The following is a 14,575-nucleotide window of genomic DNA, read 5'->3' as shown; positions in this document are numbered from 1 at the left end:
CCGAGGGCTGTGATAATGTGCGCTGCAACATATTCATGACTATTTTATTTCATCCAAAAAACAACCTCTCCCCCCAATACGCGGTGTCTTCGACCTACCCTACGTGTGTCCTACAGCCTGGGTGTGTGTGTGTGAGTGCAACCGTTTTGTTGCCATTCGGTGGCGCCCTTAGCGGACAATCGGTCCCAAAACCCAGCGGTGAGCAGCGCGAAAGTGGGTGAAAGCGCTGAGGCGTGAATTGGGGGTCATATGGTAATTAGTAGTAGTCGATTAGGCAGGCAAGTGGCAAGCTGCTGCGGCGCCGCTGGCGCGATGGTGGTCTCTTGCGGTACGTGCCACCGTGTGGAGTGGAGTCGGCGGTCACCTGAGCGCGTCTTGCGGCCGAAATAGTGGTAGTCGTTTCGAAACCAAGACCACCACCGTGCTACAGTGGCAGCGGCTTGAGCGGTCAGGGTCGGGTTTCGTGCCACGCTCCTCTACCACACGCTATGTACGCACACATACACCCTGTACCGGAGCGCATCGATATCATCACCACTCTAGCCACACAGTGCTGCTTCCGTGTGTCCCGGTCGGCTAGTGAGTGGTGTGTTGGTGGTGGTGGTGGTGGTTAGAGCTGCACGACATTAGTAACCCACCGATGTGTCCACACACTAGCAGACGAACGGCTACGACGTTGGGACCGACGGCCGGTCAGCTTCGGCTGTTGGCGCTTAGTCCGGTTGCAACCGTTTCGAGGGGCGGGCAGTTTCCGTTTCCTGTCCTGTGCACTGCCGTTTATCGCATAGTGTGTCGCGAACGTTCTGCTCCTTCCCTTGCAAGTGATGCGGGCAAACAATCGTGTTTCGTTTCGGCCGTGATCTTGAACGCTTTAGACAAAAGATTGCCCACTTAGAACGTCTCTCTTTGGTTGTGGTTGCTTCGTATCGCTCTCTCGCGTACGTCTGCTTTTCGATGCAATGTAAATAAAACCCTTGCGTCATCTGGGGTCGTGTGTGCGTGCGTCCGTGCTTGCTTGCCTACCGGAAAGTGATCGTGAAGAATTTAAAGCACTTGCGTGCGCGAACGCGGCCAGCATTTATTTTGCCAGAGCTGATCGCGTAACCCGGGACGGGATCTCGTGTGTTGTTGCCCATCGCTGGCGGACAGTGTTTGCGCGGGCATTGTTTGTTTATCAGCTTTGTTGTTTTGTTTTTTTTTTTCGCTAGCTGAACAAAGTGTGAGAGGGGTTTTCCTCCCTCGCTTTGGGCGATGCATCTTGCCAGTTACCGAAGTGCCGCTAAGCTTGAGTGAATGGTTCTATGGAAACGAAAGAGCACCAACTGACAAGTTCCAGTACCGTACGAACTATGGTGGCAACAGTGAGGGATATGATTTTCGTGTGTGCTTCCCGCGATTGCTCACCGCCGTAAATAACCAATTAACCGTTTGGCGTAGGCCCTGGCCGGGAAGATCCGTTCCAGTCCGTTCGGCAACCAGCACACGCCCTGGCTGGTCGGTGTGTGCGTGTGTTTTTTTTTGTTAGTTGGCCGATAAAAGAGATGAATGCTAAGAGTTAAACAATCAGCAACTGGAGGCGTTTGCCGGAAGCGTAGCAATGCATGGTATACAGCAGCGTTCGGAAGCTGATAAATGGGAAACTCCGTTAGGCTTACTCATACTTGTGACAGAAGAACTTAAGCTAAGTGTGCGATAGAAGGCACACATTTTAGATGTAGATTTGGTGGTGTGTTTTATTGTTTCTGTGTGTGTCTGTGTGTTTTTTTAATTTGTTTTCCTTTTTTTCATCTCTAAGTTACTGTTATAGTGTGTGTTTGCGTGCATTTTGTTTGCGAGCATTTTGTTTGCGTGCGTGTAGTGTTGTGAAGATTTTGTCATCTTCTATCGCGTACCTGTATCCAACATCCCCCTCAGAGGGGACGGGGGTGGAACCAAAGAAGAGGGGCTTATTGTAGTGATGGTAGTCTTCTAATTAATGGTAGTTCTAACAAACCTGATTTCGCAAACGTGTGTACTGAGAACCAGTTGGGCAGTAGGACCATTATTATCACCATCATCATCAACAACAACATCATTGCCCCGTGTAGTCGCTGTTAGCCTTTAGTTTACTGCGACGTAGTGTGATTGCTTACAAACAAACCAAAAAAAGCGAGAAAGAAGAAAAATACCCCCGCAGAGTATCATCCCCGTTCGCGGTACACAATATCGTCAACACATGCCAGGGCGGATCGCGGGGAGAGATGAGCATGATGTCAGATTAGTTGTTTTGTGCATTGTGTAGCGCGTTAGAAAGCGCGGTACGTGAGCGAACGAGAGAGAGAGAGAGAGAGAAAGAGAAGCGGATCGGTGAAGCAGCACTGCCGTGCGCGGCTCTCGATTCGTGACCGTGACGGCACATTTTGGCAACTGCTTTGTGTATTACCGTTTGTTGTGCCTGTTTGATCGTGTGCCCGCTAGTAGAAGTAGATAGCCAGCAGAATGTGAATGCAGAAACCGTAAAGTTAACAAATACACAAACAGTTCACCGGTCAACCGATTTCCTCGGTGGCAAATGTGCTGCCGGCACCCTCCTCCACCTCTTATACACACCCGTTGAAAAAAAAGAATACACATCTTCCCCATTTGAAGACACAAGCACACACTAGTGTGGCAGCAGTGTGTAACAACGGCAGCAATAGCACCCCGGCGTGTTGCCCGCGCGTCATAACAACAAAACCATATCAACAACCACCCCTCCTCAACAACACCGAACGCACATAAACACACGCTATACCCGCCATATACACATCGCGAAGGAGCAGACTGTATCAATTATGAAATTCTTTCTAGGAATCACGGGATGGAACGACAACAGCCCCAAGATCGAGTCCGGCTTCCCAGACAAGGTAAGTGTTGTTGGCAGAGGGGGAAAGCGGATTATTAATTGTCCTTTTGTTTTAATCAAATGATTTTGTTCGCATGTTGTTGAGTTTTGATGTAAAATTCAATCAATAATTTTCCGCCAGATGTGTGGAGTGATTCGCAATTGAAATGTGTAATTTGTTGGTACACTCTATTCCCTGATGGCCTCAATTTATCAAAGAGGTGTAGTTTTTATTTTCTCCTTTCCGATAAATTCATTCTGCAGCAGTGGATTGGTACGGTTACACAAAATCCTGCCGGAATCGCGGGTTTGATGCAGTATTTTAGCTCGGCTGTGATCAATTGTGGAGACCGTACCTATATTTGGAATGTGCAATATTCACTCTAGAGGCTTACCTGTCCGATGGTGGTGGCAGTGTGCGGGAAATCTGGCTTTTAATTGCATTTTGTTGCTGGTGAAGCCGTCAGAAAGCATTTCGAATAGTGCAGTGCAGCTATAAATAATAAATAGGATGGGACACCGTGATTGGGATCGATTTGTTCACTGATGGGAAGGAGATTTCGCCTTGACTGGTGGGTTTCTATCTATTAAAGGATACACGAATTATACCTTGTTTAATGAATTATAAATTAAAAAAAAATTAAATAGTATCATTTATACGTAATTATTAATTATTATTTAAATTATCGAAAGGTTTTCTAAAAACGAAAGGAAAATTTCCTATATAATAGTTGATTGATATGTGTATTTGAAGGGAAGTATGGTGAATCTTATGCTTTACTCATAGCTATTTCTATTTATTTTTTGATATTTGATGTTTTTTAACCAAAATTTAGAAAAATACAATGTATATTTGGGATGAAATATCATCAGAAGCTTTACTAAGTTTTGTTTATCTATATCAGTAATTTGTGACATTTTTTAAGTTGTTTTAATAACGACCGTCGACCATGAATAATGTTAAGTGTACGACATATTGGCCTTAGGTTCAAGTCTCGAATACGCACAACTTACCATACAGCTATGGGATTCCGTATTCGGAATCGATCTGGGAATCGTAACATCAGTACGTAGTACGCATCTGTACGCATCATTGGACCCAAACGCCTATTTTTATTGAGATGTCGAAACCGACTCCAATTTCGAAGCCGATTCTGATTTCGGAACCAATGACGATACCGGAGCTGATTCTGGAGCCGATACCGTAATCAATTCCAAAAAAACCGGAATCGATTCCGACGAAAACTTCATTTTTCCCATCACTAGTATAGAGTCTAGATCAGCAATCGGCACAGGGCGGCTCTTAGATATCGAGATGGTGGCTCTTATCAGTTCATATATTTCATAGAACTTATAGCTCTTGGTTTAACAATATGGCTCTACACGCGAAACTCTGCGAACATTGGTGCTCTTCACGATTTTAGTCAGCTTTTTTATATGGAGTTTGACAGTTGGATGCTGAAATCATGTAAACACTCCATACAAAACCACACACTAAACTAGCCTGCATTTTTCAGCCTATATTATTCTAGCCTCAAAGCTAGAATTAGATTCGAACACCTGCTCGAAAACACGGTGTTGTTTACATGTTGTTGTTGTTTACAGGTGCATTAAAGAGATCAGGTGATGGAATATAGAATCAAAGTGTTTGTAGACTAGGTGGTCTCATAGCATGCTTTTATAACCAAATTTGAACATCACCTTTTGACAGGACGGGTGAAAACTTTTACCCAAACAGGTCTACTTAACAAATACACAAAACAATCTTAAAATCTTTATTGAGAAGCAGAAGCGATAAAAATCAGCCTTCTAAATTCATACACCTTGGGAGAAGTCCACCTGTATACTATGCCCACTTTGATAGCTGTTCGAAAACTGCTATACAATGCAAACCGCTGACAGGCTGAAATTTTAGCCTACGAACTTAAAACGTAAATGCCCCGTTATTGTAGAATTTGGCTCTTTCGGTCGTTAAGTTTTGCCGACCGCTGGTCTAGACTGATTGAATATCAATCAGTATCAAAGAAGATCAAGATCAATCGAGAGAACATTCTAAAATGTTCCACCTGATAACGGCAGTCGCTTGCGCCAATGAAGGCAGGATGAGGTTCGATTGCCATCGGGATATTGCGTCAAAAATGTTTTCCCCGAAGAATATAATAAGGAATAATATTTAATATTTAGTTGATATAATTGATTTAATGAAATTTGCAGAATTTTCAACGATTCATTGGTTGGTTCCTGCATATTTTTTTGGTTCGTATCACGAGTTATTCACTGCATCCCATAACTGTCTGGAACGTTGCCACGATTTATTGGCATTTTTCTGTTGCAAATCAATACAAATGATCCAAAAATTGTCGGGAAACGACCAACACACCTTGGGGAACTTGATATTTTTAACAGATTTAAGAAGTACAGAAGAAGCTTAATCATCCATATCATTTAAGCGAAATGAATAAAGCATAACTGACTGTTAATTGCCCCTGAGGAAAAACATTTATGGACCAGAGTAAATATGACGATCACCATGCTAAATAAAAAATTCTTCCGGCGAACTATTTGCTTTGTCACATTTTTATATTGCGGCTCGTTCTGCTCGTTCGTTTTTATCACGTAAGTTTTACCCTTTTTCGCTGTAAGTTTACTGATCCCCGATTATATGGTGTGCAAAATATCGTGATCACGAAAGCGTTAAAACCCGCACTGCCGCTACGTTTGTTTGTGTTGAGCAAAATTTTCCATTCATCCTTCCGTCCGGCAGTACCGATGTTGCGCTAATGAAGAAACTTATACGAGCAAGGAGTGTCGCAAAGCATCGCGCAAATCCGACTATTTGCTAATGAAGCGGTAGCAATTAACATTTCCTCGCTCCGCATTGAGCAATCTGATTTGCGTGTACTGATATGTAAACTAACGTGCCCCCGTAGTTTGGGGTGCTTTCTTCTTCTGTGCCTCGCTTCCAAGCCTCACCAGTTCGCCTAAAGTTATGCAATCGTCAGGTGAAAAGTGTAACGACTCGCCCGCCGATCTGCTCCGTGTACAGCCGTTGTTGTTTACTCACTTGTGCCTCCTGTGGCTGTGGTCGTGGTCCGGTTGTTAGGCACCTCTTTTTCAGCCACCGGAAAACCCGGCAGGATGAATCATCATACTGCCACTGCCGCTGCTGCATTGCATTCTTCGTACTTACGCTTTACCTCCCCCTCCCAACGGGTAAATAATATCATTTTTGCGCAAAAATGAAAGCTCCAATAAAAGAAGCAAAAACTCCACTGTATAATCGCCGTCGTTGCTGTAATTTATGGACCTTCGGCACGCACACAGGGTGCCCCATCCGTCCGAAGGGCAGCCGATTGCAAAGCGTGTACGATCCGGGCCTGAGCTGTGGACGCACCCGGGTGGTTGGTAAACGGCGGTAAACGGGAATGGTTGCTGAAATGATTTGATTGCCGTTGCTTTACTGCCGGTAGTGGTGTTTTCACTTTCTACCTGACCTGTGGGGTGAGTTCTTTTCCACCGTTTTTTTTTATCGTCGAATATTCTTCGCTGACAGAATGGTGGCGTAATCCGGCGTCTGTTGGTGGGCCCTTTGCCTTAAAGTTATTAGAAATGTTCAACGAACAATTTAGCGCGTATAGGCACGAGGAAGTTTTACCTCACCCCAATTCAGCTCGCCCACCGTCGCTTTAATAGGGCAATGCAAACAATTCCCATCAGTGGTGTGTTGCGTTTCTTGATTGAAATGCTCAACGGTGTAATGAAATTAAAGTATCTGCCGGCGAAGCAGAGTTCCGCTCTGTGCCGCCTGCTCGTTCCGCCACCCACACGGGAATTGATGGCCTACTAGTCAGACATCCAGTACACTGCCGCGCTGCGTCTTATAAGCCATATCAGTCAACCTCCAGTTGGTCGGGAGTGATCCTTCCCCGTTGCACAGTGGGCGCCAGTAGAGCAAAAAGCGGGAAAAAAGTAATTATAATTGAATACATGATTTCTTAGGCACAATACAGTGTTAAAGATGTAAATTAAACAAAATATGAATGTTTTGTGAATGTGGAACAAATACTAGAATTTTTTTTAAATTCCTAAATCTCATACATGTTCTTATTTGGCTGTGTAACGAATATTCGCAGATTATACTTAATATACTACTTACCCTGATTGTAATGAAATAAAGCTTACATGGTACATTTGACTTGCTCGCTACATTGGTAAATATCGATGATGAATCATCACGTCATCGTTGAACATCACATTCGATTATCAAATTTCATCAATAACTGCCCTTAACATCCCTGAGAGTACGGTCATTACTCATTCTTCACCAGAAAACACTCTGTTTTATTGAAAGTGTTATACTGTCATTAAAACGCCAATAATTACCAAAGTGCACGAAGTAGTGGCTAATTTCTTTTTAGATCTTTTGTTTAGATGTAAAACTTTGACGTGGTATACAGGATACCACGGTGTTTTACGGTGTTCAAATTTTACACGATGTCGAAGATACATGATTGAGAATTGGTTTATTCTTGGTTAAAAAAAGGTAATAAATACAGTTGTTAGGATGAGTTTTTTCAAGACCTAGGACTTCAGGAGTCTCTAAAATAATAACTAATACGACTAAGGGACTGAAATTTCGTGTTTTTCTTAGTTTGATACTGTAGATTTCAATGCTTTCCTCGGATTAAAGAAATATGATAATTAAATTTTGGATTTTCAGCCCGGCAGCTGCCCACTGTGCGTTGCTGGGGTTATAAAATCGATAAATTCTTACGTATGGCACGCGCGCGGATGTTGTAAAAAGCTCAAATAGTTTGTCTGTGTTTGTGTGTACACACATTGCCTTGGGCAACTTGTCAACTTCTCCTGCACGGTGGCTCACCTTTGGGTGTGACCTGGGAGAGGGTGTAATTGGGAGTAATGGTTGCCGTTTCAGTGCGTTACATCAGACGTACGGTTGCCGTTTACAGCGTGTAGGTGTGCGGCAGAAGAATAGCCCGAGACCTTCATTAGACCCGGATGACGTGGGACGGTGGAGGCAACGCGAAGAAGCCTGGAAAACGGGAGGCCACAATGTTTGAATAACACACGCCGGAAGGATGAACTGAACCGGGTGTGCTTTCTTGTGCCGGGTCCTGCGACACCTTACGCGCGCGGTGTTTAGGTGGCCTTACGCCGCGAAGGTGCGAAAAAGGTACTTTGCTGTTTCTTTTGTGCACAGAAACACACACTCCTTTCTGCATTGGCAAATGCGATGAAGCCATGAAGGGTAGGGGTGGGTGTTCGGAAGGCAAGAGAAGGTGGTAAGAATGCTGCAACAAACACATTTCGCTTAATCTTGGGCGTCGTTTGTTTGCATGACCTTAATAAACCTGTCTAAATAAAGAACGTCGAAAATGGTTCGAACGTCTGGCAGCCGATGGCTGTGGGAAGCGATAGAGTCATCAAGATCTTACTTCCTTTCAAGGCAAAAGGCTTAGGAAGGGCAATATTGATACTGCTGGACTTTATGCATATTTCTGTTTGATTAGGACATGTTAATGAGCGTTTCTGGGCAAACAGTATGCTATAAAAATGTCAAAGTACAAAGTATGCTGGCCTGTTGACGGACAAGGCTTTCTCGTTCTCTCTTTGTGGTACCAGGGGGTTTCACTTGGGGCTGCTTCTGAACTATCCAAGGGCAGTTGGCAACAAACTATTATTCATGTAACTGCAAACCATCCCATCTCATTTGTTACCTTTTTATTTTGTGTACATTTCAGAACGATTCCGCCAAACTCAATCGGAAGGAGTCGTACAAAGCACAGCGAAAGAACTATCGGCGCGAGAAGAAGCGGGTGGCATCGGAGCTACTTAACTCACTGCAGGACCCGGCCGTCATCGTGCTGGCCGACTGGTTGAAGGTAAGATGATGTAAAATTCTGGGTACCTTTAACCTCCGTCTCTCGCCCCATTGAACTCCATTTATTGCACCTCCCCATTTCGGGGCACAAGGTTCAAGGACGAGCGCGTCGGATTGTGCCAGCCAGCTGCTGGTTGTGGTGGAATGAATATTTTATTCATCTTTTTTTCTTTTTTCTTTTATGCTACGCAGATTCGAGGGACGCTGAAGTCATGGACCAAGCTGTGGTGCGTGCTCAAGCCGGGCCTGCTGTTCATCTACAAGAGCCCGAAAACGAAGAGCAGCCACTGGGTCGGTACGGTACTGCTCACGTCCTGCCAGGTGATCGAGCGGCCGAGCAAAAAGGATGGCTTCTGCTTCAAGCTGTTCCACCCGCTCGATCAGACGATTTGGGCCCCGCGCGGCCCGGACAAGGAAACGATGGGCGCGGTGGTGCAGCCCCTGCCCACCTCGTACCTGATCTTTCGGGCCCCGAGCCAGGCGGCGGGTAAATGCTGGATGGACGCGCTGGAGCTGTCGCTGCGCTGTTCGGCCCTGCTGGTGCGTTCCGTGCTAAACATTGACACCAATCTGAGCGAGGGAGCAACCAGCACCACGCACGAAACGCAATGGTCGGAGGCGGATTACGAGAAACACTTCGATGAGCATGGTAAGGATGCGTAGAGCAGAATTAGATTTAGTGTCGTTTATTTCTAGTTTTATTTTTCTGTTTAAATCTGTCTACCCTTTAACTAATGGATGGTTCTTCTCTCTTTGGTGTGTGTTCCTGTAAACTCACGTACATGACCCTCCTTTGCATTGTATTATTCATGCCTTGTCCTCGTGTGTGGTTCATTCGTGTACATATTGATGCTTCTCGCTTCCCCGTATGGTATGTGCCTTGCACGTTCCGTTGTTATCGCTATCGGTCGAAATATCCTTTACATAATGCCAATTTCCCGTACGTTCATTCTTATTCCCTTGGATCCCCTACCCCTTGTGTGCCATTGATCTTTCGCTCGATTTGCCATTTTTCCCGTGTATATGCCTCCCCCTCTCTCCCTCTTCAGCACCTCGCCTGAAGGAACATTTAAACTATCTGCTCAAGTATCTTCCTCCATCTCCGCCGGAGAAGAAAAACCTGCGCGTAGAACCGATAGAAAAGTCCCTGCCCCGTAGTGCCTGTCCCTCGCCGACACCGATCTTTCAGCAGCTCTACCTGGCGGTGGCCCACTGGGAGCGTTATCTGCGCGATTCGCCGGACTTTTTCCGCTGCCGGTCGGTGGACGTTGGCGGGCCGTTGCGGCGCCGAATGCCCTCGTCCTCCGGCACGGTTTCACCGGCCGGCGCCGACGGGGACGAGGAGGAGGACGAGGAAGTGTTCCGGTGCGGCGGCCGGGACGATGGGACGATGCTGATGGCGGGCGGCCGGCGGCGCAACTCGTACCAGGTCGGCACTGCGGCGGAAACCGGCGACACCTGCAAGCTGATGGCGGTTAACGGGTCGGAGAAGCTGCGGCGCCGCAGCTCGCCAGCAGACTTTTCGCAAGGTCACCATGGCATCACTATACGCATCTCTGATGATCAATGTGGGAACTGCTCAGTTTTAGTTATCCTCGGCCGGAGCGTACACAACCCTAATGCAGGGAATGCCTGTTTCGGTTGATTCGCTAAGCTAACGTGTCGTTTGTTTTTTTTTTATTGTACTTTCAATTTGTATAGATTTGGACATCGACAGCCAGCTGGATCAGGGCACGATGGTGTCGGCGGGCGAGTCAGATTCTGAGTCAGACCTGGGCGAAGGAATGGATGTGGAGGAATTTCCCGAAACACCGTATGTTCACTCACCGGAGGAGGAATTTGGCGCGGTAAGTGAACCAGTCTTCACCCTGTTAATTGGGCTATTTAAATGAAAATATTCTTCTGCTTCTATAGGCTGGCGAGCAGGTGGAAGAGCTACCGGAGGAGCATAAAAGTTTAATCTGGTTCCTGGTGAAGCAGGTCCGCCCAGGGATGGATCTCAGCAAGGTAGTGCTACCAACGTTCATACTGGAACCGCGCTCGTTTCTGGACAAACTGGCCGACTCATACTACCATGCCGACATACTGTCGAAGGCTGTGCTGGAAGACGATCCGTTTACGCGCATGAAAACCGTCGTCCAGTGGTATCTGTCTGGGTTTTACAAAAAGCCCAAGGGCTTGAAAAAGCCGTACAATCCTATCCTGGGCGAAACGTTCCGATGTTACTGGCAGCATGAGAACGGGAGTAGAACGTTCTACATCGCCGAACAGGTGTCCCACCATCCGCCGGTGTCCGTGTTCTACGTGACCAACCGGCAGGACGGATTTTGCATTAGCTGTAGCATTCTGGCGAAGTCGAAATTCTACGGCAACAGCACATCGGCCATCCTGGAGGGTGTGGCGACGCTGACGCTGCTGCCGCGCGGCGAAAGCTACACGCTGGCCGTACCGTACGCGCACTGCAAGGGCATCCTAATGGGGACGCTGTCGATGGAGCTGGGTGGTAAAGTTTCGATCGAATGCGAAAACACGGGCTACAAGACGGAGCTAGAGTTTAAGCTGAAACCGTTCCTGGGAGGTAACGAATACACGAATCTGGTCGTAGGTAAGCTGAAGCTGGGCAAGGAAACGATGGCCACCATCAACGGGCACTGGGATAGCGAGATACGGATAAAGGACTCGCGCACCAACGAAGAGACGGTGCTTTTCAATCCCACGCCGGACATACGAAACCGGCGGCTGAAGCGCTTTACCGTGCCGATGGAATCGCAGGGCATGAACGAGTCGGAACGGCTCTGGCAGCACGTCTCGGCGGCCATCCATCGCGATGATCAGGTGGGCGCGACGGAGGAAAAGACGGCCCTGGAGGAGGCGCAGCGCATCTCGGCCAAGGAGCGGAAGGCAACCTGCACTGAGTGGGTGCCGCTGCTGTTTCAGCAGGACTTTGTCACCGGCCAGTGGCACTACAAGTTTGCGGATCTGCGGCCCTGGGATCCGCGGAACGATCTGCGGCAGTACGAGAGTAACTATCGCATTCAAACGAAGACGCGGCATCAAGCCCCGATGGTGCGTACAGCTTCGGTCGTCAGCACGGATCCGCTCAACATACTGCAGGTGGATTCGCGTGGTTCGCTGCGCAAAAATCGCTCGGGCGTGATGAAATCCAGGAAGATATCTTCCAACACATCGACGCCGGATCTGAACGATCCCAACTCGGACTCTAGTCATTCGAACGACCATGACACCGTACTATCAAGCACAAGGTAAGCGTTCTAAGCGATACGAGTGATTTGATTGTTGGCGCTGACCTTTGCATTTCTCCCTTTGCCATAGAATCATGCAAACGCTCGATGATATCAATAAAAAGCTGGAGGAGCACTCCAAAAAGCTCGTCAAGCTGCAGCTGGACATGGACAAGATACACTGGGCGCCGCCTCGAAGGCAGCAGATCAATGCTGACGGTCCGTTGGCATTCCTTTCGTCGATTAACGTTAAGACGTTGGTGTTGATCGTTGTTGGACTGTTGGTACAGCTGTTACTTTCATGGTTTCTTATCAAGCGTTCACTTACCACGGTGACCACTTCGGATGCCAGGGAAGGTGGTGACGGTGATGGTGGGGAAAGTGCAGGAAATAATTCAAATTAAGCACGTTAGGTGGCTTCACAGCAATCATATGCAAGGTACACGTTAGATAACGCTATTTGATACTCTTTTATATACATTTATCGATCAATCGACCGACGGAAAACCGCTTTGCGATGCAGCAGTATAAATTTCCCTATACCGATATACTACTAGGCGCCTCCATTTACTGCAGAATATAGCCAAAAGAAGAAAAAAAAACTTTATATCTTTGTTACAGATTTAGATAAAAACTTGAATATTTAACACAAGCTTGAACAAAACAAAAAAACATGGACACTTTTGTACAATCTCTACAGAAACTCGTAACGGAACGGCTGAAAGCTCGCAGTTGAGCTTTCGCCAGACACATCCTCTCCGGAAAGGTTTTCCCATTTTGCCGATGGCTTCTCTGCTCGACGGTAACATTCCATTATGCTTTGTTTGCCGCCGGCGGCTAGCGAAGACACAGTTGCCGTGCGGCAGAGCCCTCTGGTGAGATTTTTGTGCTTCTATCAGTCATGCGTACATTAGAATAAGCCAAGACACACAGAGTGTTGTGTTTCACAAAATAAAAACAAATAAATATGGTTTTCGGGTTGACGATGCATTGTTAAGAGCTTCATACACATAATCTACAAAAGTGAAGATAACAAAACAAAGCAAAAAAAAAAATTTAATGACGAATGGTTTCTAGAAACGTTGTAATCTCGAATCACAGTATACACACGTACTGCTAGTAGTCGTTGATTTAGAGTGTTAGACGCCAAACGTTGATTTAGCAAATGCAAGGCGGATGATCAATTATTATCGTGTTTGTAAACAGTCGGGTGGAGGAGGACTTTTAGATTAAAACACCCTCTCATTTGCTTTCGCCTCAACGCTGCGTATCACGTATCTCCCTTTTGAAGTCATTGTTTCGCTATTCCGCTCTCGCCAAAGCCACGCTTTGCGCTTAGCAGGGCGTTGTGCAGTATACTTATATTAATAATTTTGCCCGTAGTTTTTAATGGTGTTACAATTGCAATAATGAACGAAATGGTATTAGATTAAACAAGTGGTGTACTGACAGCACACAGGTCTGTCTCAGGCTGGGAATGAAAGTGATCCATACCATCGCTGGCATAATCATCTTGTTATTAACTGGAATAAATTTTGACGAGTGGCAATCTCTGGCAATGAACGACGCTACTGTTTTCTGTGTTAACGCTACTTTCGAAAGAAATTAACTTGAAGCGATTTTAGATGGTTTAATTGTCTTCAAAGCCGCATATAGCATTACCATTCCAACCAGCATAACCGGTCATTCTTCTTCTTCTTCTTCTTTGGCTCAACCACCGTTGTCAGTCAACGCCTGCCGGTACCATTTGTGGGCTTAGCTTTTAGTGACTTATTGATTTTCCCCCATAGCAGGATAGTCAGTCCTACGTATGGTGGCACGTTGCATTCGGGGCTTGAACCCATAACGGGCATGTCAAGTCGTACGAGTTGACGAATGTATCACGAGCCCGGCTTAAACCGGCCATCTGACGAAACCCTCTTAGCCGCGTTCGAGAGGAAGCTGTTCAGAAGGATACTTGACCCCGTATGTGTGGAAGGACAATGGAGAAACCGTTATAACGACGAGCTATACGACGAGCTTCACAGTCGTGCAGCGTATCAAGCTCAGGCCGCCATTAAGGCTGAGCTAACGGATTGGCAGACGAAAGCGCGAGATCATGAGTGGTTTCGAACACTCCTAAGGCTATTACAGGGTTTTCCAAGGTTGATTTTGTTGGGATCGTTATCGCAATTTTTTGGGCGTACCCGAGAAGTTTTTGCCTCAATTGTATTGATATCCATTCGGATGATACCATTAAATTGTGAGAGCGTTCCAAAAATATATGAGGCACGATTGTCAAATCGTGAGACGAACCAAAAAATTACTCAATCAAAAAATCGTGGTAAACCCTTTAAGAAATACCATTGTAGGGGGTTTAAAAAGTTTTTTTTAATAATTACTTAATATAGTTTACAGAAATCACATGCAGACTCGTGTTTAACATTTCTTTTGTGTTTATTTGTTGTCTATGTACTGCTACATTGTTTCTCTATGTATTTTCATATTTTTTAGAAGTAAGATTTTCACAATACATATCAGAAAAAGTATAATAATTATTTACTTTCCATTTGTATAACAATTGATGTA

At 46.0% G+C, this 14,575-nt stretch overlaps 1 protein-coding gene across 10 annotated transcripts in view; it reads left to right on the top strand.

Annotated features, from left to right (window-relative positions):
• LOC121603475 (oxysterol-binding protein-related protein 8) overlaps positions 1-13,570 on the top strand; it is a 35,880-nt gene extending 22,310 nt beyond the window's left edge. For 4 of the 10 annotated variants that reach the window (XM_041932244.1, XM_041932243.1, XM_041932241.1 and 1 more), the window contains 7 exons: positions 2,830-2,885; positions 8,626-8,766; positions 8,958-9,414; positions 9,815-10,333; positions 10,467-10,612; positions 10,680-12,028; positions 12,099-13,570. In XM_041932244.1, coding sequence (XP_041788178.1) covers positions 2,830-2,885; positions 8,626-8,766; positions 8,958-9,414; positions 9,815-10,333; positions 10,467-10,612; positions 10,680-12,028; positions 12,099-12,411 — 2,981 coding nt within the window. In that variant the 3' untranslated portion in view covers positions 12,412-13,570. Of the gene's footprint in view, positions 1-380; positions 962-1,267; positions 1,605-1,795; positions 2,886-8,625; positions 8,767-8,957; positions 9,415-9,814; positions 10,334-10,466; positions 10,613-10,679; positions 12,029-12,098 lie in introns of those variants that run through there. The other 6 variants (XM_041932248.1, XM_041932247.1, XM_041932250.1 and 3 more) reach the window with 6 other exon arrangements.
• The last annotated feature ends 1,005 nt before the right edge of the window (positions 13,571-14,575 follow it).

Source organism: Anopheles merus, chromosome 2R (genome assembly GCF_017562075.2).
Source record: "Anopheles merus strain MAF chromosome 2R, AmerM5.1, whole genome shotgun sequence".
Taxonomy (NCBI): domain Eukaryota; kingdom Metazoa; phylum Arthropoda; class Insecta; order Diptera; family Culicidae; genus Anopheles; species Anopheles merus.
The sequence above is the reverse complement of the archived record's forward strand: the minus strand, read 5'-3'. Positions and strand labels throughout refer to the sequence as shown.